Here is a 25,613-nt window from a genome sequence, read left to right as displayed (position 1 = left end):
ATTCTAGATGCTCTCACCACAATTTGTGGTGTATATATCTGCCTACTCTCCAGTGCATGTTCTGTGGGTACCCCCACACAAGTAATCATCACCATATTGTCCTTATTTTTTTTAATTAAACCGCACATTCAAGACCATGGAAGTTACTTTTACAATTTATGCAAATCGTAAACTATGTATGTTCATCTCTCTGTTAATGTGGTATACTTACTAAACTAAAACAGTTACTATTCTCTAATAGTTGATAGATCTGCTTTGATTTCGCATATTGATTAATAGTATGTTGTATATTGGATACAGCCCCTTCACATAATCCTAATAATGCTCTTAATATATATGTTAATATGTTTAGAGATTAGAACTGCTTATGTATAAAATCTGCTGATGTGCTGCCACTCCTGAAGCCAATACAGGTGAAACGCGTCAGAATAAAGACGGTCAATATGAACTGATACTCTACTCAGCAAGTTAGAACCAACATTGGTTACTATGTGTGTATTATGTTAGAGGATATTTGTATAGCGCCCTCTAGGGCCTGAACTCCACCATATTTAATCACAATTCCTATGGTGGTTCACTAGAACTGGTATGTTATGTATTTGTTATTTATGAGAAGTATCATTATATACAAATACTTTTGATCTATACTTTTTAAAGGGTTTTTAAAGGGTTGGCACTGTCCTTTAGGAGAAGTCATATTTAAACTCAAACCACCACTCCAATTTCCTATGTATGCACTCCGCTTATGAGCATACTTCACCTCCGCAGTACGTAAAGCGTGCACAGTAATAGAGTGTTGTAAGTTGGAGTCCCATTTAGGGTGGGAACTCAGGGATTCACAATGCCCCTGGATGACCGTCTTACGGGCCTCCCAAAGAGTGGATTCATGGATCATGTTTTATGAAAATATTGTTGTAGACCCAGATATATATATAATATTGTTGTAGACCCAGACCCAGATTGTCGTACCACCTGCGGAGGAGGTGAGGCAGTGTGGAAAGTAAGTCTATCTTGGCATCTTCATTTTTAAGCAAGAAATCATTCATCCTCCAATGACAGACTAACCATTGTGGGGGAAAAAGTAGCATCTATTGTCATCGGGGCGTGATCTGACCAGGTAATAGGGTAGATCTCTAAAATACACACTGTTCTGTAACAACGGAAGGTTAGTAAAAATATAATGTATTTGGGAGTGGGTGCAGTGAGGAGGGGAATAAAAAGAAAACTGCCTCCCCGTGGGATGGTGAATTCGACAATTATCAGTTATTACAAGTTGCTGGCTTCGCATTGTCTAAAAACTCGAGATTGTCGTACCACCTGCAGAGGAGGAGAGGCAGTGTGGAGAGTAATTCTATCTTGCGTAGGGGAGAACGGCAAAATAAAATCTCGGCCAACAACTAAAAAGTTGTGGTCAAACTTCTCGAGATGCGATAATGTTTTGGAGAGGAACCGATTTGTCCCGTATTTAGGGCATAAAGGTTACAAAATGTGGAGGGGACAACCTAATGAGTGCCATGTAGAATGAGGTATCATCTCTTGGGCTCCACAGCGGAGCTGGACAAACTGAACTGAAATGAGCATTTCAGAAGTATAGCCACGCCAGATTTTTTCCAATTGGGTGAACTGGCCATAAAAACCTGAGAGTAAAGTTTAGAAACATAATTAAAGGAGTCTGTATTGTCAAAATTAGTTTCTTAGAGGAAAATGACCTCTAGAGCCAACCATTTGAACTCCCTGAAGGCCAAATTCCATATGGTATTAGAATTCAGCACTTTAACATTGAAAGACAAAAACCCTAGCAACCATAATGACTATGGGTGAACCAAAAGATAGAAAGAACACCCCTCAATGAAATAGCATACACAGGCATTGGTGCCCCAAGCCCAGGCCGGACCCAGAACAAAGCAAGACAAGAGTCACAGTCCACAAACAAAACAAAAGACAGGAAGGGATCCAGGGTCTACAGGAGGGAGGGAGATCCAAAAGGAAACAAGACAAGGAGAACTAATCAGCAAATTGCAAGTCGCCTAACAGCGACCAAGGAGGGCCTGACACCCGTCTCTCCCTGCCAACCCGAGGGGTTCCAGGGAACAATATCCACTGATGGGTGAACACAGCTCCTCAGAGGGGCAGAGAGCACAAGGGGGAACAAGACAGAGACCAAGAAACTATAAACAAGTCATTACAAGGGTGGTTAGCGCTGACCACTGGCAGTGCCCCAGCGCCAGGGGGAACCTGTGGCCCCGTACAACCAAAGCCGGGTTCAGCAACAGGCTCCTCCCGGGCTACTATAGAAAAACGAGCATCCAACATAGAGTAACATTAAAGGCAAGGGCAACATGTTAGCATTCAGTTAAGCAACATATATGCAAATAAGAAAAAGATCATGTAATCCAAAGTAGAAGTAGGCAGTTAATATCAAAAATCAAACATGAGGTAATAAAGAGGTCTGCATAAGGGACCAGCCGACACAGGAAACAACATCCGTGTCCTGAAACCAGAAGGGTGCTCCGGTGATGGTGGAGAGTCCCGAGAACTGCGACTAGGGCGCCTCTTGTTTGGCACTGGCTGCCATGGGGGAGAGCGTGGACGGGGAGGGTCCTAAGGCTCCCAGCCTGGGAGTTTTGGGCGGTCAATACCCCAGTCTTTGCAGAAGGCCAGGACATCCCCTGGGAGACGAAGCGTGGAAGTGTTCCCATCTTGGCAACCTGAAAGGCTAAACAGAAAACCCCCATCTGTATGGGATACGATTGTCCTTCAGCCTAGTCATAACCGGTTGCAAGAGTCGGCTCTGTTGCAATGTATGCCACAACAGATCCTGAAAAGCTGAAGGGCAGCACCATCAAATTTAGGGGTACCAATATTTCTGGCAGTGGACATAATCTCATCCTTCAGGTCAGCATCTTCCAAGCGACATAAAACATCACGGGGCCTGGACACCGTGCCAGGTTGTTTGGAGCTCTGACGATCCGAATATCCCGAGAGGAAGAACGCCCCAGAACTCAACTAAAAAATGCCTGTAGAACCAACTTCAAATCTGCATCTTGAGTGGCTTCAGGCAGGCCTCGGACTCTAATAATATTTCTGCGGCTTATTGTCCAGATGCTCAAACAAGCGATAAAGATCCCTAAAGTTTTTGGGAACTTTCAAGAGGTTTGTGAGTGCTTCAAAATCACCCATATACTGTGTCCAAGGAAGATGGGAAGTATCATCCCCTTCCACTGTGGCGTGAAGCCTATGTGAGGAGAGGCAGCAGGGAAAGAGGACCCATCTAATAAAGCCTCGTGACTCACCGGTTCTACTGTGAAGGAGTCCAGGGGCCATGAAGAGCCTGGAGCATGCAATGAAGATGGAGTATCCCTCTGTCTGGACAGGTGAGTATCTGCTGGCGTGTGAGGGCCTGATGCATCTGCACCCCATTCTCTGCCATACCGCTGCCACATGTGAGGAGAGGGAGCCACGCTCCCAAATGAGAAAATCCCCAATGGACAGCTGACTCGGGAAATGCTAAGATCCTGGGGTAGGGGGAAGCTTCCCCACTCCTGCTTTGTGTGCCTTGCTCATGCAGTAGAAGCCCGGGATGAAACGTTTAGTACCCGATGCCGACACTGACTGGTTAGTTTAACGTCCATAGTGGGAAAGGTCCTAGAGAGTTTGATAAAAAAAAACCACATAGAGGAGTTTCTGCTAGAAAATAATATAAGTGATAGTCAGCATAGCTTCAAGAAAGCCTGAAGTTGTCAAACAAACTTCCTCATAAAAAGAGAGTAAATACCTAAACAGGTAGACAGTGGGATAGCCCACCAAAGAACCATTTCTGTGTTTGCAGATGACACCAAACTATGTAATGAAATTAGGTGCATGAAGGATGTCTATAATCTACAAGCAGACTTGGACGTACTGTTTGATTGGGCAGCTAAGTGGCAAATAACATTTAATATATCGTTAAATGTAAAATTATGCACTTAGGGGCTAACAACATGCATGCTTCATACTGTCTAGGGGGAATGCATTTGGGGGAGTCAGAAATGGAAAAGGATCTGGGGTTTTGGTAGATCAGAGATTCCAAAAAGCCAAGCTGCAATATCAAAAGCTAGCAAAGTACTTTCTTGTATTAAAAGAGGAAAAAAATGCAGAGATGTAGACATAATCCTGCCCCTGTACAAAGAATTGGTAAGACCACATCTGGAATATGCAGTCCAGTTTTGGGCACCAGTTCACAAAAAGGAAATTGTGGAAATGGAAAGACTGCAGAGAAGGGCAACTAAAATAATAAAAGGAATGGAGGAGCTCAGCTATGAGGAGAAACTAGCTGAACTGAATCTATTCCCCCTTGAAAAGAGACATTTAAGGGGGGATATGATCCCTGTATAAATATATAAATGGTCCATATAAAGAACTCACTACCAAATTATTCACTTTGAGATCATTACAAAGAACAAGAGGGCACTCTCTGCATCTGGAGGAAAAGAAATTTAGGCTCTGGATAAGGAAGGGATTCTTTACAGTAAGGTCTGTGAAATTGTGGAATAGGCTGCCTTAGGAAGTAGTTTCAGCCAACTACTATAGATTGCTTTAGGAAAAAGCTGGATGCTTTTCTAGAAGCACAGAATATAACTGGGTATTAAGGCTATAAATAAAAATAACAATGACCTTTGATCCAGGGAACCAGGGCTGTGGAGTCGGTAGATAAATCCTTCAATTCCGACTCCTCAGTTTCTGGTACCCCTGACTCCGACTCCTCTGTATTTACAGGGTTTCTCATTTTATCTTCACACTTTTGCAACCAAACTTCACAAAAAGAAATGAAACCCCCTAATTCATAAATCAATACATTTATTATAAAATTAAAGTATACCAAAATATTTTTACCATAAAAGTTTCTTAAAAACATTAATAAAAATATATTTAAAAAATTGATGATTTGTCAGTTATGTTTTTTACTTTATAAAATTTTAAAATTAAATCTTTATTTCAAGGATTTATACTAGGTTTAAAGGTAACAATAATATTTTTATCTTATTTTTCTTTTTATCTTCAAAGTTATTAGTTTTATATTTAGTATTGCACTTACCCTTAAGGCCAGACAATTAGATAATGCAGAACGTCAAAAAGCGGTAGACCATTATCTGAATGGAAGTGATGCCTCCCAAATAACAATGGTTTTGGGTTGTAATCGTACAACCATAACCAACGCCTATGAATTTTCCGGTAGAGTGGAAAAATTCCCAAGAAGAGGTCTGAGAAATTCAAATTTGGATGAAGCCCATAGGAGGGGTTAAGCAAGGTAATGTCCGAAGATTGCGGAATAAGCCTTTAGGGAAATGAAGGATCAATTATTTGCCAAATTTGGAATTAATGTATTTATTTCAACAATAGATAGATGCATTGATAAATTGCAATGGTCATTAAAAAGAACTTCTTTAATTCCTGCAAGGCACAATGACTTCCACACTCTTCAAGACAGGCTTAAATATGCTAACAAAATCCTTGATCTCATTGCTAAGGAAGATGGAAAAAACATCTACTTTCTTGATGAAGTAGGTTAACATTGCAATGAGAACCAAAAGGGGAAGATCTCCTATTGGGCAAAGGGCAGTGCATGTTGAGGCTGGAGTGCTTTCCAGAAATTATTCAATTTGTTGTGTGAGGAATAAAAATGGGACCCTTCACTTTAAGTCACAAGCACAAGCATTTATTTAGGAAGCATTCCTCAATTTTAGGAGGTTTTTTGAATGTTTTTAGTGAAAAGAGTGTTCAGCATGCCATCCTAATTATGGATAATGTCCCCTTTCATAAAGCTAGCCAGGTAAAGAGCTTGGTTGAAAGTAAGGGACACCAACTCTTATTTTTACCACCATACTCCCCATTTCTTAATGCTGTTGAGAACATGTTCTCTAAAATGGAAAGAAGTAGTAAGAAGAAATAGGCTAATTACTTTGGGTGCTTTGTTAGAAAGCATCAATAGTAAATTTTTAACAATAAGCCGGCAAGATTGCTTAAATTATTAGTGTGAAGTTTGAATGCAAAAGTGTGAGGATAAAATGAGAAACCCTGTATTATGCTAGTGTATTTTCCACGTTGATTGAAGGAAGGCAACATACACGCCATTTAACCACAACTACTGGCTAGGAAGCTGACGCTCTATTGGCCAGTTTAAACAAAAGACAAAAAAATTTAAGATTGGTTTTATTTGTTTTTTTTCAAATGGCTATACAGTTGTAGCAAAGCATGCATAAAAAATCAGGAAAAAGAAATTTACCAGTTTAAAAATATGAACCACATTCTTTGGTAGTTTTTTTAAAACAAAAACAAAGTTTAACTACATGAACAAAAACAAAAGCTGGAAAACCTAAAACAGTTTATATATTAAACTTAGAATATAGTTGTAGAGTAGAATAGCTGTTAAATGCAATCCAAAACTAACTCAATGTAGTGTTGTTCTAAGAAACAGGATTGCTTCTGCCAGATCCTACTTCATAGGAGCTCTTAAATCTGACTTGATTATTTTTAGAGCTGAAAATAGTCTTTCAACACTGACTTGGGTGTGTGGCATTGCTGTTACGGTTCTAGCCACATCACTAATAATCTCGGGATGAACAAGGAAGGCTTCTTATAGTCAGTTTCGATTAACGATCATACTTTTCTACTTATTTTAATTCTTTCAAAAACTCCTGCTGAAATCTCTGAATTTGGACAGTTTCTGGTCGTTTTTCTTTTTTCATGCATATGCAACGTTGCTTTACTGTTGAAAGTACGGTTTTGTCCAAGTAGGAATCAAAGTCTAATTCTTCATTTGGAGAGGATGATCCTGAGTTACCAGTGCTTCAGTGCCATCCAGTGGTGCCGTTTCAGGTAGTAATCCCTTCATGCGAACTGCTACATGATGGAGGGCCTTTCTTGCAGTATCAGTCTGGTCATCGCTCAACTAAATACGGTTCATCGGATCAACATAAATAGCAGCTAACAAGATTTGATTATCCAGTAAGAGATTCTCTTTTCTTCATTGAAGATACAATACCATCAGCTATTAACCCTCCACTTTTGTTCAGGCACTATATCAAGCTCTTCCATTTCAAGAAGAATTTACCAGGCGTTAAATCTGCAGATTGCAAAGGGATTAGAAAGTAGATTTTCCAATGCTTTTACTTGTGTCCACTGGCTTTCAGTTAATAAAACATTTTCATTGTCCAGTTCTTCACAAAATTCTTTTAGTTCAAGCAATTGCTTTACCAATAAATAAGTGCTTCCCCAGCGTGTTGTTTGATCTAAAATTGTCTCCTTTTCCTGCACATCTTTTCAAAATGGCATCTGTTTAGGGACCCTGGCTGCAAGTTACTTGCCTCAATTTGCCAACTATTAGTAGCTGCATGACGATTTTTCAATCCATCTCCTATTGCAAGTTGCAGAGTATGAGCAGCACAACGCATATGTTGACTAGTAGTACGCTTAGTTGCTTCTTCAACAATGTTATCCAAAAGTCACTATTCTCTTCACTTTCACTTTCTCCAATACTTGTACATAACCAAGAACTGTCTTCCCCCAATATCTGTCTATCACTTTCTTCATCTACTTTATTCTTTATATCAATTGTGCTCAACATATTAGAAGCATTATCTGTCACAATACATAGAATCTGTCCCTTTTTAATTTTAAAATCTTCTAGAACATTCTCCACTAACTTCTGAAGATAGTCACCGATGTGATGTGCCTGGCTGTCCTTTACTTCCTAGGTTTGTGATATTGTTTTGTTATTTTCATCAATAAATCTAACATTAATAGCAAAATAACTGACTCTGTGACATGTGCATGCATCCATTTTTATGAAGACAAAATGTCCCTTCAGACCTTTTGGTAGTTCTTTCTTTTTACATTTGGCCTCTTTAATTTTAAGTTTCCTTTCCAAAGAAACACCAAGTTTTTTAGCCATTTCTCCATTTAGGCCTAAAAAGGCTGGCTGTGAAAAGAAGGATAGTGGTACACTACTCTTTACTACCATTTCAATAATATGTTTTTTGAATTTTTCGGGTGTCATTGTTATGGTAACTTTGTCAGATATAAAGAATTTTCTTAGTTGTGTTTGGTCTCCAGTAGATTTCTGAACATTTTTTTATCCCAGAAATAGATGGAAACTTTTCACTGATATCTTTCTCATTCACAACTTCTAACACTTTAGGATAAAAACGCTGCAAGTGTCTTCAAATTGATGCTATTGTAGGTGGATTTTTGTTAGACCCACTGAAACTGCTAATTTTTACATCACATTGCTTTTTACCATCATCTTCAAGCATACATTGGCACACGTAATGTTTCCCATTACTTGATAATGTAAAGTGCTCATAAACAGCAGACTTTATCGTGTTTGTTGACAGACTTTTTGCCATTGTGAATGGGGTGCCGCTTTCACTAAAATATAAATATAAAATATGTTATACTAACTAGCATATTCTTTGATTTAAATACAAACATACACATAGTCCTGCACTATTCCAAACATACATACAACATGGCACTATACACACACAAATAGGCTATAGCCCTGCACTAAACTTAGACATATTTTGTCCTATACAGAAAAACATGCACAAACATATATACAACACAGAGCCTTACATTTCACACAGAAACATACACACAACATGCACTATACACAAACATTTATAAATTCCTGCACCATACACACAAACATACACATAGCCCTGCACTTTTATCCAGAAACATGCACACAGCCTTCCATCATAGTACAAAGAAGCAGCCATGCAGTTTTAAAATAAACATGAACACTTACAGTTGAATCCAAAAAGCTGTTCCTCCATGTTCTTCTAAGCTCTTTTAGCAGACAGAGGTAGTTGAGCAGACGCTGGTGGCCAGGGGGCCACTTAACTAACTTCCTAGTATTAGGTGGTGTGCAAAACGATGTTAGTGTTCAGCCCTGGATGGGAGCATATATGGAGAGTGCAGACAGGACACCTGAACACACAGTGCCATAGCACTCACCTACACTTATATCATTACACTTGTTTACACTCAAATAAACTTGTTAAACACATATCTGAAAAAAAATGAAAACATTTTTGTAATGTACATAATCCAGATTACAATAATGTGAACGTCAGGTTGTATAATAGCTCAGCTAAACTTCACACTAGTAGAAAAACAACTATGCACTGGGCTTTATTCTTACATCAGAGAAGCACCTAATTATGACGTTTGTGAAATTTGAACTTGCTTTTTTTATTTTTTTTTTAAATATATTTTAAATTTATCAGCACATTTTTATCGATTCCGACTCCAGGTACCCAAAATTGTCTGACTCCTCGACTCCCAACGCCACAGCCCCGCAGGGAACACCTGGTTGCCTCATGGAATCAGGAAGGAACTTTTTTCTCCTGTTGAAGCAAATTGTACCAGTTTTTTTTTCTCTGTCTTCCTCCGGACCAACAATGTGATTGGGTTTCATATCTGGGATATGTTTATTTCCCTTGTGGTTGAACTTTTTTTTTTTCAACCTGACCTACTACTATATCACAATATACAGGTAGTCCCCGATTACACACGAGATAGGTACTGTAGATTTGTTCTTAAGTTGAAATTGTATGTAAGTCAGAACAGGTACATTATTTTAATAAATGCAATTTGGACCGATGCTTGTCTCAACATTATCAGGCAGAGTGGTGTCAGTTACTGTATAAAATCCTTACTGTGAGTTAAACACAAACAAAGCAAAAAAAAAAACTTTATGGAGCCTAGATATTCATTAACTTCTGGAGCAGGCTTTGCTTTGATATGCAAAAAGAAACAACTGCAGTTTGTCTTAGTAGTGTGCAGGATGGAGGCTTGATTGGGGGGCGGCTTACATGACTTGCTGAAGAAGTCTTTTGCAGTTCTGCAACCCCTTGTAACTCTTTAAAGACTTCTTCGGCAAGTCATGTAAGCCAGGCCCCCAATCAAGCCTCCATCCTGCACACGAGCGTGCAGGGAAGCGTGTTTATATCTAGGAGTTGTCTGTATATTGGATGTCATTAACTCGGGGACTACTTGTACATAACTCAAGAACACCTGAACCCAGATTACTGAAACAAGTCCAGTTCCACAATGTGCGCTATCACTACCTAGCAGTTTCCATTTGGCCATTCATCAACAGTCATAGGTGGGCTCAATACAGGTCCCCAACCCTGATATACATACAGCTTACACACCTCTGCCATGCCATTAGTGTCAGAGCAGTGTAAGTAGGGCTACCCATACTCCTGCTGCCACACTAATTAGTAACAGGGCTGTGGAGCTGTGGCTGTGGAGCTGGTAGCTCCTCCTGTTGGCATTGTTTCCAATCTCTAGTTTTGCCATTTTATTTTTCTGAGTAATGCTTTTGAAGAGAGGCAGTCAAAACCATCTACCAGCATACCTCCATCTGTCTTGTTTCCATCTATTGTAGTAGTTATCACACTGTTAAGCCTTCTTTTCTAACATTAAAAAAAAATAATAATTTTGACTTGGACGAAACCTTCTGTGTCTACGCTTGCACGAAACCTTCTGTGCCCACGCTTGCACATGCATACATTTTAGGTCATTTATAAAATTAATATTTGTAAAACAAAGTATTAAAAAGGAGGTGTTTGATTATCAGAAACACTGATTTTGAGCTCACGCTTTCCAACTAAAAGTTTAAATAGCTAAATAAAAGGAATATGTGCCGATTACTTGAAAAAGCCTTAAATACTTTTACCTAGCAGGTTTCTTTTCTCATACGGAGTGGGCAGAAAGCTGCTTGAGCAACCGTCATTTATTTAGGACCAACTAGCTCACAATTAGGGGAGATTATTGGGCTTCAAGTAAATAAGTCATTATCAGCACTAGACAGAATCATTGGGGCACTTGCTTGTTATAGGTTGACTTGTGGTGATGCTACACATTCTGAAAGATACTTCATCCCTTTTTATAATACCAACTATCATGGTTAGGATACAAAGAGAGGGATATCTTATCAAAACACATATGTGAATGTGAACGTGAGAACCTAGATAAAAAAAAAAGGGAGCATTTAACTTTCAACAAAAGACCTAATGCAGAGGCAGTCATAACTTCAAGTTGAAGGTCGTCCACAGCAGGTCTAAACCCTTTCAAGTAACTCTGTTGACCCTGATTACTTTCTAGCCTAAAAAAAGTCATGTGCCTTCTCAGTCTCCGCCTACAGTTATTAGTAACACTTTCTGCACACAGACCCTACTTAGTTCAGGGCACAAAACTATGAAAGCATGATTATGGGAAAGCCAAAAGAGCCAATGGTATCAACCAATTTGAAATCTCATTTTCAAAAAACATCTTACCAAGTTCTGTGGGCTTTAAAAGCTCATCGACGACATCATAGAAAGGAAGTTTGACAAGTCGCACCTCAGGCTTGCTCATTGCTTTTGGAGGTATCCGAGATAGGCCATTGACATGCTTTGCATACACAGACTGATAGTCCATGTTGGGTTGGGAAAGTGTAGTCCTAGGAGCAGTTGTCCCATGGTCAAAGGAGGAATGGATGAGCAAAGAGTCCGGTGAGCGGTGTGATGGTGGTAGTTGTGCCGCAGCTGTGGGAACTAAATCATTGGGCTTCTTTGAATATCTTGTCTCATAGAGCTCCTTTATCTTTTTAAAGACTTCAGGGCTACAATCAAATTGCACTAATTGCAATGCTCGTGTGACAAGCTCATGCTTCAGGCCACTTTTACTGCGTCCAACATATCCCAGAAGCATCTGAAGATCAGATACTCGGAAACTCATCACCATGTTCTGAAAAAAACAAAATGTACATTTTTTAGTGGCGATAAAACAAAAGCTTTATATAGGTCTGGGAAATAAAGCACAACTTTAACTAAATGTCAGTTTGATTGTACCTGGAGAACTGATTTGAAAGCACGTTTGAAAATTATTGGTCTGCTAAAGTAAACCTAACCACTGTTAAAAACATTAGACTACGCTTATAGGTAATTATTTGCTAAGGAATATGCACTTCTCCAGAAACTAACCCCTATACTGGTTAGTACTTGGGCAAAATGTTGTAAACACATAAATAAATTCAGCAATCATCCTGGAGCATGGGCTAAACGAAGTGGTAAAATACAACCATCACTGGCACAATCAGCATGAAGGTTAAAGGTAATGTGGGTATTATTTATTACATGCAATTTAAATTATAAACATTCCAAACCCAATATACAGTCGACATTCAAAAATATGTCAGCCTACAGACCTGAGGAGTGCCAAATTTTTGAAAGTTATACTTACTTCCACACACAGGCCAGCCTTCCTTTCGCAGCACTCGCGGACATCTGGCACAGTTCAGGAGAGCAGGCAGCAGGGACGTCTCAACGTGGATTTAGTGTAGCAAACAAAACCTAACAGCTGTTTCTGCACAACAGCGCCATCAAAACATAGGTGACCAAACAGTGTACCAAAGTCCCTGTATTGAAAATGCAATCCGAAATTCATGCCAGAAAACTGAAGGAGCCAGATTATCGATTGTCGACGATAACCCAGAGTTCAGGTACACTTTTTTTTAAAAATACCTGGTGATTCCACTTTGAAGGTCTCTATTTAGAGACAGTGTTATAGGGTGAACAAATCCTTGTCAACACATGTTAAATGAGGACAAGCCTCTCCATTCACCCCTAGTGTAATACATGTCACAGCTCCTTTAGGGCTGCGGGAGTGATCAGGGGAGTGGAGCTGTCAGCATAGTAAAGCTCCGCTGACTGCTCTGCTCCCTGATTGGCTGAGGAAAGGGAAATCCCAATGATGCTTGAGCTGTCATCAGGGTTTCCTATTTCTCAGCCAATCACAGAGCACTAGAGATGAATGGGCACAAGTCTCCCCATTCATGTCTAGTGCTGAATGGCTGAGAAATGTAAAACCTCAGCCTCAGCCAATCACAGAGCATGAAGGGGTGAATGGAGAGGCTTGTCCTCATTTAACCCCTAGTGCCCTGCGATCCCTCACTGTCAGGAGGATTTCCAGGGCTGTGCTCATTGCAGCCCTGGAAATCATCCTGTCATTGAGATAACCTGTATAAAAAAAAAATAAAAAAAAAAATAAAAAAAAAAAGTTTTACCCTTTTAGGGAATGAGTAAGGGGTTTTATGTACCCCTGTACTCATTCCCCAGGGTGGGGTGGTGGAGATCTGTGAGTCTCCTTTTTAAAAGGGGGCTTGCAGAGTCCAAAAATGTTTTAAAAAACAGCCCCATTGTTTTCAATGGAAGCTTTCATAAAAGCTTAAAAACGCTTGAAAAAAACCTCCATTGAGTTCAATGGAAGCGTTTTCATGCGTTTTCTTGCGTTTATCCAGCGTTTTATTTTTTAAACGTTGCAAGCAATGTTTAAGATAACGCTCAAAAACATGCCTGAAGGAAATCCTGGTGTAGATTAGCCCATGGAATGCATGGGGACTTCAAACATGGGCTTTAAAAGCCTCAGGTTAAAAGCTGGGGAAACAGTCCATGTAGACTAAGCCTAAGGTCTGTTTCAACTTTTCCCTCATTTCCACATAAAAGGTTGTCTCCAGAGCAGAAGATAGGAAGTAATTTCTCAACCTTGCTCACTGGCTGGTGAAACAAGTGGCTTTTTAATCAAGTGGAGTTGGAAAAAACAGGAGTTTGAAAATAAAAGGAAATAAATCCTTATAGTAACCACAAACTGTAAGTAAATTTTTCTAACTACTTGTAAACAAACAAACATTGTAACTGGAAAAATGAGTGGTAGCAAGGTGGAAAGTTTGGTTCAGTGCACAGTCTGCCACATGTATGCACAAATGGAGCAACAGCTCCTAGGTGAATACCGCTGGTACAGATGTGAGCAAGTCGCCTTTCTGGTATCTTGCATTAGAGAGCTGGAGAAGCGCATTGCAACACTGAAATCACTGGATCACCTTAAGAGGGGTCTCCTGCTCACTGAGCAGGTAGTTAATGGCATAGATGTGGAGGGTGGAGAGGATAATCAGGATGAACATGTAGGGAGTTGGGTTAATGTAACTAGAGGGAGTGGTAGGGGCTCCCAGAAAAGGAAGGTGTTTGAGCACCCCAACATGCTTGCAAAGTTATGTGAAGATTTGCAGGTGGCAGACCCAGTGGTGGCAACTCTAGATGTTACTGCAGCTGGGAGAGCAGCACATCTAGTAGTGGTGGGGAGGGAAACGCAGGAAGGAAAAGACAACTGATAGTCATAGGGGATTCTATGATCAGGACGACGGATAGAATAGTTTGTCGCCCGGATCCCTTCAACCAAATACTTTGCCGTCTCCTTGGTGCAGGGTTTGGCATGTGGTGGATTGGGTGGACAAATTACTGGGAGGGCTTGACAGGACCCAGCAGCCTTGGTCCATGTTGGAACCAATGACAATATAGATGGAAGATGGAGGATCCTTAAAAATCAGTTTAGGGAACTAGGTTTCAAATTGAAGAAAAGGACCTCCAAGGCTATATTCTCAGGAATATTGCCTGTGCCATGCACAACACAAGAAAGGCAAAGGGAGTTTAGACAGCTAAAGGCATGGCCTAAGTCCTGGTGAAAAGGGGAAGGGTTTGGGTTCATAGAGCACCGGGCTGACTTTTCATTGGGGTATAACGTGTATACCAGAGATGGTTTGCACATAAATGAAAGGTCTGTTGTGCTAGAGGAAAAATTTAGGGGAATGGCGGAGGGATATCTCAACTAGGACAGAGGGGGGTGGGACAGGTAAATAAGATGGCAAAATGGTTAGTTAGGGGTCAGACACTAGTGAAGGGTGGATTAGGGATAGTTGGTGACCCCGGAGCCACTAACATAGCAAGGAGCATTGGGGTGAGCCCCTAAATATATACCTACCTGTCACAAATCTATACCTATGAAACTACTGTCTGCTTCTCTTCTTTGTACCCCAATTTCTCTGAGGGTGGGGGTACAAAACTGAAAATATCGGTGCAAGTGGCAGGCACATTCTCCCCCTACAATCTCATTACTACAGCATCATTAGAACATAAAACACTCTGCCCATTGAAATGGGCCTCCCTGCCGTTACATATTCCTGTCCACTTAACTAACATTCTGAACTTCAAATGGGGAATGTAGAGGTGTAAGAAACCAAAAATATAGGTACAAGTGGGGAACATCTGTGACTACCATCCCCTAAAACTTCATCACTATGGCATCATTAGAAAATGAACTCTGCACACTAAATTTTATTGAGGTACTGGAAGGTTACAGTCATGTGTAACAAGGAAGTGCATTTTGATGGACAGTTTTTTTTTTAATGTTGTAATGTTGCCATGGTGATGAAAGGTGATAGCCACAAATGTCTTCCACTTCCACCTATATTTTTGTTTCCCTACACCTCTTAATTCTAGAGTAATTGGGGTTTGAGGTAAGATGCAGACAGATGTGTAACAGAGCAGGCAGCAAACTTTGCTAGGTAGAGATTTATGTTCTCATAATGCCATACTAATTACATTATAAAAAGGTTTAGCCACAAGTGTCCGCCACTTGAACCTACAGTTTCAGTTTCCTATGCCTCCACGTGTACCTTAAAAATTTCAAGTTATTACAACCAACGGTATAGGAGATATGAGGTTTGAACACAGCGAGTTGTTAGGCTGCAGAATATGACAAGCAGTTTTTACACTCACATAGCTATCACACTGCGCTGCCGATGACATTACACACTGCGGATAAACTTCACAGACAGTGTTTTTTAATAGAATATGGACAGTGATAAGAGGGGGTCACTTACTGTCTTATCCCTATCTGATATCACATGCATGATGCTAATAAAGCATCACCACATTTTTAACATTATATTAAAGAGTGACTTTCTCTGTTATTTAATGAAAAAATGTGTTTTTTTTTTGGTTTTTACACTTTTGTGGAAAGGACCTCTCCCCTTCAGTCTTCACTTCCATTTCGGTAAAGACCAAAGGGGAAATCCGTAGCCTCCTGGGATATTTGTGTCACATATCCCAAGAGGCTCTGCACTGTGTGCATGCACCTTCAGAGGCTTTCTTATATTGTAAAAAAAAAAAAAAGTGTTCAATCTCATGGATGTGCAGTGCAAGGCAGCACTAGTCGTACAAGTGAGCATCAGAGAAAAGGTGGAAGCTGAGCCAGCATGGGCCTGCTGGGCTAATTTTGTAAAAGAATCAAGTGAAAAAAAAAACGTTTTCACAAAAGTTCACTTTACCTAAATATAGACACAGGAGCACATCTGAAGTTAGGCTGAAATCACACCAGCAGTAAGGTTACATTTGTCCATTCCTCATGCCAGGAACCACTGCTGCTTAAAAAACTTCTAGCTCTGAAAAAGACCAGAATTTACTGCCTGTTACCAAACCTACGTGCCTGGCACTTTTGGCCTGTTATCAATCCTAGGTGCCTAGCAGTTCCCAGAAGTCACTCAGAAGGGGTAAATGTTTTTTGCTGCTAATACGAGCTATGAGCTTAGAACACTAGTAAGTTGGGCCACAATACAGGGCATAAGACAGATGTGGCAAAATACATAGAATAGAAAAATTGCATATACTAACGGGGCAGGCATTACAAAGTTGTAACAAATCATTGGGAGAAGGTAGAACATTGAAACAATAAGAGGTTACTGATTACCCATGGCATAAACAACTAGGAGCACTAAATTTGCCGTGTTTTGCCACACCCCTTTTTTACCACCCGGCTACAGCTTCCCACCACCCGGCTGAAAAAAATTTCTCTGGAGAACGCTGGATGTACCCCAGGGTTCAGTGTTGGGACCTTTATGGTTTAACATCTTTATAAATTATATAGAGTTTGGGATTAAAAGTACCAATTCTGTGTTTGCAGAGGACACCAAACTATGTAATGGAATTATGTCCATACAGGATGTCTATAATCTACAAGCAGACCTGGATTTACTGTTTGATTGGGCAGCCAAGTGATAAATGACATTATAGATAAATGTAAAACTATGGTCTTGGGCGCTAACAGCATGCTTCATACTGCCTAGGGGGAAAACATTTAGGAGAGTCAGAAATGGAAAAGGATCTGGCGGTTCTGGTAGATCAGAGACTTAATACCAGCATGCAATGCCAGGCTGCAATATCTAAAGCTAGCAAAGTACTTTTTTGTATTAAAAGAGGAATAGACTGCAGAGATGGAGACATAATCCTGCCCCTGTACAAAGCATTGGTCAGACCACATTTGGAATATGCAGTCCAGTTTTGGGCACCAGTTCACAAAAAGGACATAGTTGAATCGGAGAGAGTGCAGGGAAGGGCAACTATATTAATAAAAGGAATGGAGGAGCTCAGCTATGAGAGAAGATTAGCTGAACTGAATCTATTTTTCCTTGAGAAGAGACGTTTAAGGAGGGATATGATCACCCTGTATAAATAAACGGTCCACATAGAAAACTCTTTTCCCAATTAGGCATTTTGGGATCATTACAAAGAACAAGAGGGCACTCTTTGCATCTAGAGGAAAAGAAGTTTAAAAGCTGGATGATTTTCTAGAAGCAGAATATAACTGGCTATTAAAGCTTTCAAGTAAAAATAACAGTGGACTGTTGATCCAGGGAACATCTGACTGCCTAATGGAGTCAGAAGGAATGTTTTTCCCGTTGAAGCAAATTGTACCAGGTTTTTTTTTGCCTTCCTCTGGACCAACTATGTCTTTTAGGATTTTATATCCAGGATATGTTTATTTCCCTAGTGGTAAACTTGATGGGACCTCTGTTTTTTTTCAACCTAACCTACTATGTAACCGGTAAGTCCTAGAAAAGGATTTTTTTTTTTTTTACCAATACCAATTCTATATAAAAAACAGAAAAATAGGACACAAATGTTAAAAAGTTGTGATAATTTAAAAATTACCTTTGCAGAACCCCTAATATACTATGTGAAAGTATTAAAGTGCAACTTTCATTAAAATAAAAAAAAATTTAAAAATGACACTTACCCCTTTACTTCCACAGAACCGTGGATCCCTCCACACCTGGCTTTCATTCGGTCCTGGATTCATTTTTGCTTTATATAAAAGGATTAACTTTTTATAGCTCTCCCCAGAAAGTATTAGCCAGTTGCTCGGCCAGGCTGCCGTGCCTCCCCCGCCCACCTCTCATCGGCAGCTCTAATCCTCTGAACTTATCTCAGTGAGGCTGCTCTGTGCTCAGCTGTCATACGTTCAGAGGATTGCTGCTACTGATGAGACGTGGGTGGGGGAACTCAGCACACAGTTCAGCCTTCATGGGAGGGACACACAGGCAGCTGCCCCCATCCGCCTGAGTGGCCATGTTTAATTAAGTCATCGATAGTGCTGTGAGAGCTGTGTGTGTAACAGCATGTCATTCTGCAGCCTCACAGCTCTCTGTTTATAAACTTACATATCTTCTAAATCATATGTCATAATGACACAAAGGACCCTCATAGATGATCCCAGCTTTAAATAATTTCAAGATATGGGGGTCACAAATTTAAAAAGTTATGAAAATTGAACTTTGAGGTTGCTGTTTCAAAGGAAAGTGCATCTAGGAGTCCTAAATTGAAAATGCAAATTGGGGACCCGGGGCCTCAAACATAGCATAGCAACATCATACTTTGTCTCTCTTTTATATAATGCAAAAATGCGTTTTGTTTTTTTTTTACACTTTTTTGGGGAGGACCTTTCCCCTTCAGTTTTTACTTCCTTTTCGGTAAAAGACTGAAGGGGAAATTGGCAGCCTCCTGGGATGTGTGTCACATATCCCAAGAGGCTCTGGGCAGCTCCTTCACATGCATCTACTAAAGCTTCATTATAATGTAAAAAAAAAAAGAAAAAAAAGTGTACAATCTCATGCATGTGCAGTGCAAGGCGGCACTGGATGTAACAGTGAGCATCAGAGAAAAGGTGGAAGCTGAGCCAGCGTGGGACCTGGTGGGACCAGCCTGGTTCGTTTTGTGAAAGGATCAAGTAAAAAAAAAAAAAAAAAAAGTTTTCACAAAAAAGTCACTAACTAAATTTAGCCTCAGGGGCACATCTGAAGTTAGGCTGAATTCACACTGGCAGCAAGGTTACATAATCATGCTAAGAAGCACTGCTGCCTAAAAAACTGCTAGGTCTGAAAAAGCCCAGCACTTACCAATTCTAGGTGCCTAGCAGTTGTCATAAGTCACTCGAGGGGTAAATGGTCCAGTTTGTTGCTGCTAACTTGTTACACCACATTCATTATAATATTACACTACTATAAGGGATTACACTCTAAAAATTTAGAACACTAGGAAATTGGGTCACAATATAAAGCATTGGACAATTGTGGCAAAATATATGGAACTGAAAAATTGGATATACTAACGGGGCAGGCATTACAAAGTTGGAATAAAGTATAGGGAGAAGGTAGAACACTGAAACAATAAGAGGTTACTGGATACGTAAAGCATAAACAACTGGAAGCACTAATTTTTTTTTAAAAAATAGTGAGTTGGTAAACAGACACCCTTATACGGTTCAAAATCAGTCAATTTGAAAGCAGTTTGTGCCAAATGATTGACTCACCAGCACTGTTTCTGCATATGCAGTACTGATAATCCAGTGCTAAAAAATGTTACCACACCAGCTGTTCACTACCAATCTACTATTTTACTACAATGTTACTACTGAGAGACTGTTCTTCTGGATCTTGAGAGTGTCCCACTACTAGACAGCCAATAGGAAGTTAGGAAGTGTTCATGTTACACAGGTAGCAGGAATGTAAAAATTAGAGAAAGTACCCCCACCACGCTCCCTACACAGAAGGTGACAGAGAAGACTCCAAGTCAGAATATTACATAACCAGACTTGCCTACATTTTGGAAGGTAATTTTTTCTATACCAGCAGTCAGATAGGGAGCCCAGAGTTTGTCTTTAACTTATCTCCATGCACACCAAATATTTCCCAGAATCAATATCCAATATACTTTCTGTCAACAAGAAAATCTTTCACACTCCCCATGTGTTACTTCTCACAGACAGACTTTTCTATTTACCCTGTCTTACTAAAAGAAGACAGCCTGGAAAACAAGACAGTACTGTGAAGAATCAAGATTTAATTTTTTATTACACTTAAATCAGTGTAAAAAACATTTGTGTCTCCCATTTTGCTTTTCAGATATTTGTAAGATACGTTATGTTATTTATACATTTTTGCTAATATTTATGACCATAATCATCAATGTTTTAGCTTTCCCTATTTCTTTCTCCTGTAATGCATGACCTACATTTTCCACGATCGTCTACCCTTCGTTCGACTTTAATTAAAAAAAAAAAAATCTCCCATAATTATCTAGCCTAGCACAACAGACTCACTTTCATTTAGGTGAAAACCATCTTTTGTATACATGAAATTTGGGCTTAGTGCTTTAGAAACAAATTTTAACCTGTTACCCCAAGACCTTAACCAGATGCTTTTTTTTTTTCTATCTTTTTTGTTTTTTTTTTATTTTAATTTAGCCGATTACCCGGCGTTGCTGGCGTATTTATTTATTGCAACCTTATATTACAGTCCAAAAACAAAAAGTAAGTAAAAATATAAGCAAAAGGCACACTGTGCTGAGCAATGCATACACACATACAAAGATGCAAATATACCTCTGACATATACCACAGTGCTGTACAAAGTCTCAGTCGTACGTGTAGCAAATTTGGTTGAAATGTCTCCATGCGTTTCCTAGTGATTACATACACACATCTATCATATATATATATATATATATATACACACACACACATACATACATACATCAAAATATAGCTTTGACATAATTGCACAGCTCTGTACAAAGATCCGCGGTGCACTCACATGAGTGAGTCATATGTCTAGCATGTTTGGTTGAGATGTCTCCATGCGTTTCCTAGTGATAAGCAGTGCACTCAAATGAGTCCGAGTCATATGTCTAGCAAGTTTGGTTGAAATGTGTCGATGCGTTTCTTGTAATGGTGGAACATAGCAAGTTTGGTTGTAATGTCTCCATTCTTTTCATCCAAATAAAGCTCTGACATATAGAAGAGCGCTGTACAAAGATGACAGGTGCAGTCACATGAGTCTCAGTCATATGTATGGCAAGTTTGGTTTCAACTTTGGTTGAAATGGTTCCATGCGTTTTGGAGTGACGGTGGAACATACACACATACAATTTAAAAAAAATATATATATATATATATATATATATATATAAATATATATATATAGATAAATATATATATATATATATATATATATATATATATATATATATATATATATATATATATATATATATATATATAGAGAGAGAGAGAGAGAGAGAGAGAGAGAGAGAGAGAGAGAGAGGTTATCTAATTACTGTGTGTCCAAAACTGCACTGCCTTCCCTATCCCAGCTAGATAAACCTGCTCTCTTGCTAGTTAGTTTAACAGTAACAAGAACAGCTGTTAGGTTAGTCAGGGAGATAAATTAACATTCTTCATTTAAAGCCCAACTATAAAAAAAAATTGTTGATCAGTGTACATTTTAAGTATTATTTTAGAAACTGAACTTTTTCAAAAAGCCATGGTTTATTTGTGCCTGCATGTAGCTTTCAGTTACATTTTACCAGATTGAGGTTCCACAATTTTTCCCAAAGTTCTTTGAAAGTAGTGCTTTGAAAGCCCACTTTTATCACAGGGACACGTTTTCTACTGTAACCAAGGAAGGGGTGTTACATGGTTACATGATTATTGACAACTCCTCTCCATATGAATAAATGATAGCAAATGCAGTGTGCAAGCATCTTTGGCCATTAAAACAGTTATCCTGTCCTTTATTTGCATTCAGGTTTAAATCATTTTACGATTTAGATGGGCTTTAAAGCTGAGCTCCAGTCAAACAAATTCATGCAGTGCTATTTTAGCTGCCAAATTAGCTACTTTTACAGTTTTTACAAATAAAAAAAAAAAAAACACACAAAGACACTTTTCATTTAGTAGGCTATGTATAGACTGGTGGTGAGGTTGTGATGCAATTATAACTTCTTTACACCAGTAACCACTGCATCAGTACAGCTCATTGTCTTTTTTTGTTTCGAATTTGCAAATGCCAATTAGAAGACAGTGCTGAGCTGTGGGTGGTGGGCAAGTGACAGCTGCCAGGAGATGTGCAGGATTGCTTGCTTCAACTGCAGATCTAAATATGCCCCAAGAGTGGGCCCAACAAAATGGTTATTTTTTAACGATTGGATGATGCTAGGTAGTTAAAATACTTGGTGGTGACATCTCTGCACTTAAGGAACAGGGACTACACATCTGCCACCAACACACAGTGGGAAGCAATTTATACAAACTCTGCAACACTTTTTTTTTTTTTTTATTGGTGGTGGTGTTCCTGTATTGTGACCCAACTTTTCAGTGACCACCAAAAACAGCTAAGTGGTCACTGGAAAATGTCAAGTGGTGTGCCTGGCTAATAGGCGCTAGGGAGAATACTGTTCTTTGACAACATAAATGATGTTTTCAATTCTACTGACAGTGTTTTATAGAGAGGGGAGGGCGAGAAAGTAAAATCCCCCCGCCCTTGTCTTGCATAACAGTTGTTCTCAGATTTGCCTTTATGGATCTATGAACGACACTGGGTGACCAATTTAACTATGTTGGATTCTCGTCCAAAAGAGGCACGACCGTTTGTTTGATGTGTGTATGTAGCTTTACGTAGGCTACAGGAAGTTCTACTTTGCTGTCAGGTGGGAAATTTGTACTTGATGGTACAAGTTAGGTCCTGACAACAAAGAATGCATGATCAGATAAGCCACTACTGTTGACCTATGCTGGCAAGTTCCACTGCCAGTTCATTAACCACAAGGGGGTGGGGTAGGGGGACTTAAAGTAAATAAACCTACACTCACTCATGCGCATTCCATCGCAGGGCGCCACCATCTTTGTATCACAGATAATCTTCAACCATGCCTTGATGCATTGAGACATTGAGATGTGCTACATCGGAATAAGCTCCCTAACAAAATGCACCTCTGCATCTTGAGCAGAAACAGGTTACTACTGTGAAGCCTTCTAAAAGTTTGCACTTGAGGCCCTGCACTTGACCAGTACTGCCCTAGACAAAATGAGCCATTATCCCTTGAAGCAGGGATTGAGATCCATCCATGAAAGAGTTAAACTTTTTTTTTTTACCTAGAGTTGAGCTTTAATGAATAGATCATTATCTATGGGTCTGACAAATTTTAAAAAGAAGTTCAACACTTAAGGCACTAGCATGTTGGATGCTAAGGACATATAAATTACACATATCAATTACATCACAATCTCACCACCAGTCCTGCAACGTCCTAAACTTTATACTTTACATACAAGTAAATACTCCTATGCAGTATGCTGTATCCTATGCTGTAAACTCATTTTAAAAAGAAAGTGAAATAGACTGCTTTCGGTTTCAGCACAGAGAACACGAACAGTATGTCTACTCAACCAAATAAAGTATAGTCTCATACAGTCCCTCAATAATTTGTTACTTTAAACAATACATTTAAAGAGGAGGATCTTTATGCTACTGTAATTTTCAAATTTTATAAGATGCTGAAAATAAGGAAACGTATTTTGGTTTAAGCTTTCTGTATGATGATGATGGACTACCACAATACTAAATTCTGAATCTTTGCAGCACAATGGAACAGCGCATGGCTTTGTGGCACTGTGGAAGGTTTACAGGATTAACCACTATTTAAAAATACATATATAACCCAGCATTACAGGTTAGTGTGTCAATATGTGGACCTTGTTCTTTTCTCTATCTTTATGTTGTTGTTGCGGTGTAGCAGCAAACAAAATTAGGTGGATTTGATATCCCAGAACCACTTGCAGATTTCATGAGTTTCAAAACCTTAAAGCATACCTAAACTCAGAAATTTCACTTTACATAAAAAGACAACTCTTTTATGGAAGGTAAAAATTCTGTTTTTTAAGTGCAACACCACCTTCTAATTCTTGATCACCTAGGAGATCGAGAATGAATGAATGAATGAGAGCTCAAAGCCTCCTAGGATACCTACATCGCGCATCCCGGGAGGCATTTGGGTGCTCCTTCTGCGCATGTCCGAGTAACTCAGGCATGTGCAGAAGGAGCCTTTTCATTAGAAGAGAAAAATTTGCCGATCTCACGCATGCACAGTGAGGTCGGCAAGTTTTTTTTTTCCAACCTACATCACCTGATCTTACACGTGGGTCGGGTGACGTAAAAAGAAGAACAGGCGAAGATAGCAGCGCCCGGCGTGCTGGCTCAGTTACGGGTGCCAGGGCGACGTGAGACCCAATGGAAGACATCTCCAGACCGATCGACTGCTCTGGGGAATTGAAGGTAAGTGGATTTTTTTTGTTTTAGGCATTTTTGAGTTTAGTTCCTCTTTAAGGGGCAGATCAGACAAGAAAAAAAAATTATATTTCTAAAATCATTACAGGGACAAAAAAGTGACACTTTAAGGGTTGTAAATACACAACAATAACCTAATAAATCCCCTAAACTGAATGCAATAAAAAAAATACAATACAAAGTAATACCTTTATGATGTAAATTGTTTAGGACTTTTAGCATTATCAGTTTATCAAATGAAAGCTACCCACCCTAAACCCAAGAGGAAAAATAAATAAATACAAACCAAGATGCAAAAATTCACAAGATTACACAACAGAAATAGATAACACTAAAGACCTGCCAATTCATATTAATAAATATATGGGAAACTTCTAGAAAATATTACTGAAACATGGACAATCAAATTCTAGCGATGCACTAAGGGCGTAGCAGGTGGTGCTGCGATATATTAAAAAAAAAACTTTTTCAAGAAAAAAAAGAAGTGAGTATTAGGCTACTACATATAACCAAAAATGTGTTCTGCTTTGTACCATCCCCCTTTTCCCGGTCTCACCTTCGCTTCCACTAGCTCTGCCGCCATCTTGGACTCCCGCGACCCCCGCGCCGATCGACGAGAGCCCACGTGACCTGGTTCCTTCAGTTCAAACCAATCACGATCGTTTCCATGATGAGTCTGACCACGACCACGGCACGCCTTCGAACGCAAAAGCATCATCGCCTCTCCTTCACACATCTATAGGCGTGGTTGTATAAATACAACCTATTTTGCTGTTGATGACGTATAGGCGTGTAAAACATACAACGTCATGACGTTCAGGGATTATATCCAAATTTTGCATCTATTAATTGTAGTTGCTGACGTTATTCTGAAATCAGAAGTTTCCTTATGTAGAACTTCAAACCCGAAAAATAAAGGGCTTTATTACTTACTAACCAACAGAACACGTGATGATTTTATGTACGTAGGCCAATCGATTGTCCAAAAACTTGATTTTTGTCCAGTTTACTAAATCATGTTTTTAAAGTAACTACTAACATAGAGATAAGGTGCTTCTTTTATTGCGCAATGTGTACACAGCATGGCAAAGATCTATCCAAACATTCGTTTCATTATGTTTAACCTGTAAAGATCAAAAATGAATTATGAGAAATGTTTTGTCATTGATTGAATTTTAACATTTTCGGGGGGGCATGCTTTCACATGTCCCACACGTATAGGGACTCAAAAGTTGATAATATCATGAAGCGAGGTCTCCAGAAGGGGACGCTATATTTTAAATAACTATAT

General features: G+C 39.4%; 1 protein-coding gene and 1 long non-coding RNA gene across 2 annotated transcripts in view; both read right to left on the bottom strand.

Moving 5' to 3' along the window:
- Positions 1-25,055, bottom strand: part of PIAS4 (protein inhibitor of activated STAT 4) — a 55,800-nt gene extending 30,745 nt beyond the window's left edge. The window contains exons 1-2 of the mRNA XM_072404956.1: positions 24,879-25,055; positions 11,328-11,778 (exon numbers count right to left, since the gene is read on the bottom strand). Of these exons, the coding sequence (XP_072261057.1) occupies positions 11,328-11,778; positions 24,879-25,040 (613 nt within the window). The 5' untranslated portion in view covers positions 25,041-25,055. The remainder of the gene's footprint in view (positions 1-11,327; positions 11,779-24,878) is intronic.
- LOC140326405 (uncharacterized) lies at positions 103-9,938 on the bottom strand. The gene is made up of 2 exons (XR_011919864.1): positions 8,789-9,938; positions 103-8,406 (listed from the first exon to the last, which is right to left on the bottom strand). It is a non-coding gene; the product is annotated as an uncharacterized lncRNA (long non-coding RNA).
- Positions 25,056-25,613: the final 558 nt, after the last annotated feature.

Source organism: Pyxicephalus adspersus, chromosome 3 (assembly GCF_032062135.1).
Source record: "Pyxicephalus adspersus chromosome 3, UCB_Pads_2.0, whole genome shotgun sequence".
Taxonomy (NCBI): domain Eukaryota; kingdom Metazoa; phylum Chordata; class Amphibia; order Anura; family Pyxicephalidae; genus Pyxicephalus; species Pyxicephalus adspersus.
This window is presented reverse-complemented; position numbering and strand designations above follow the sequence as displayed.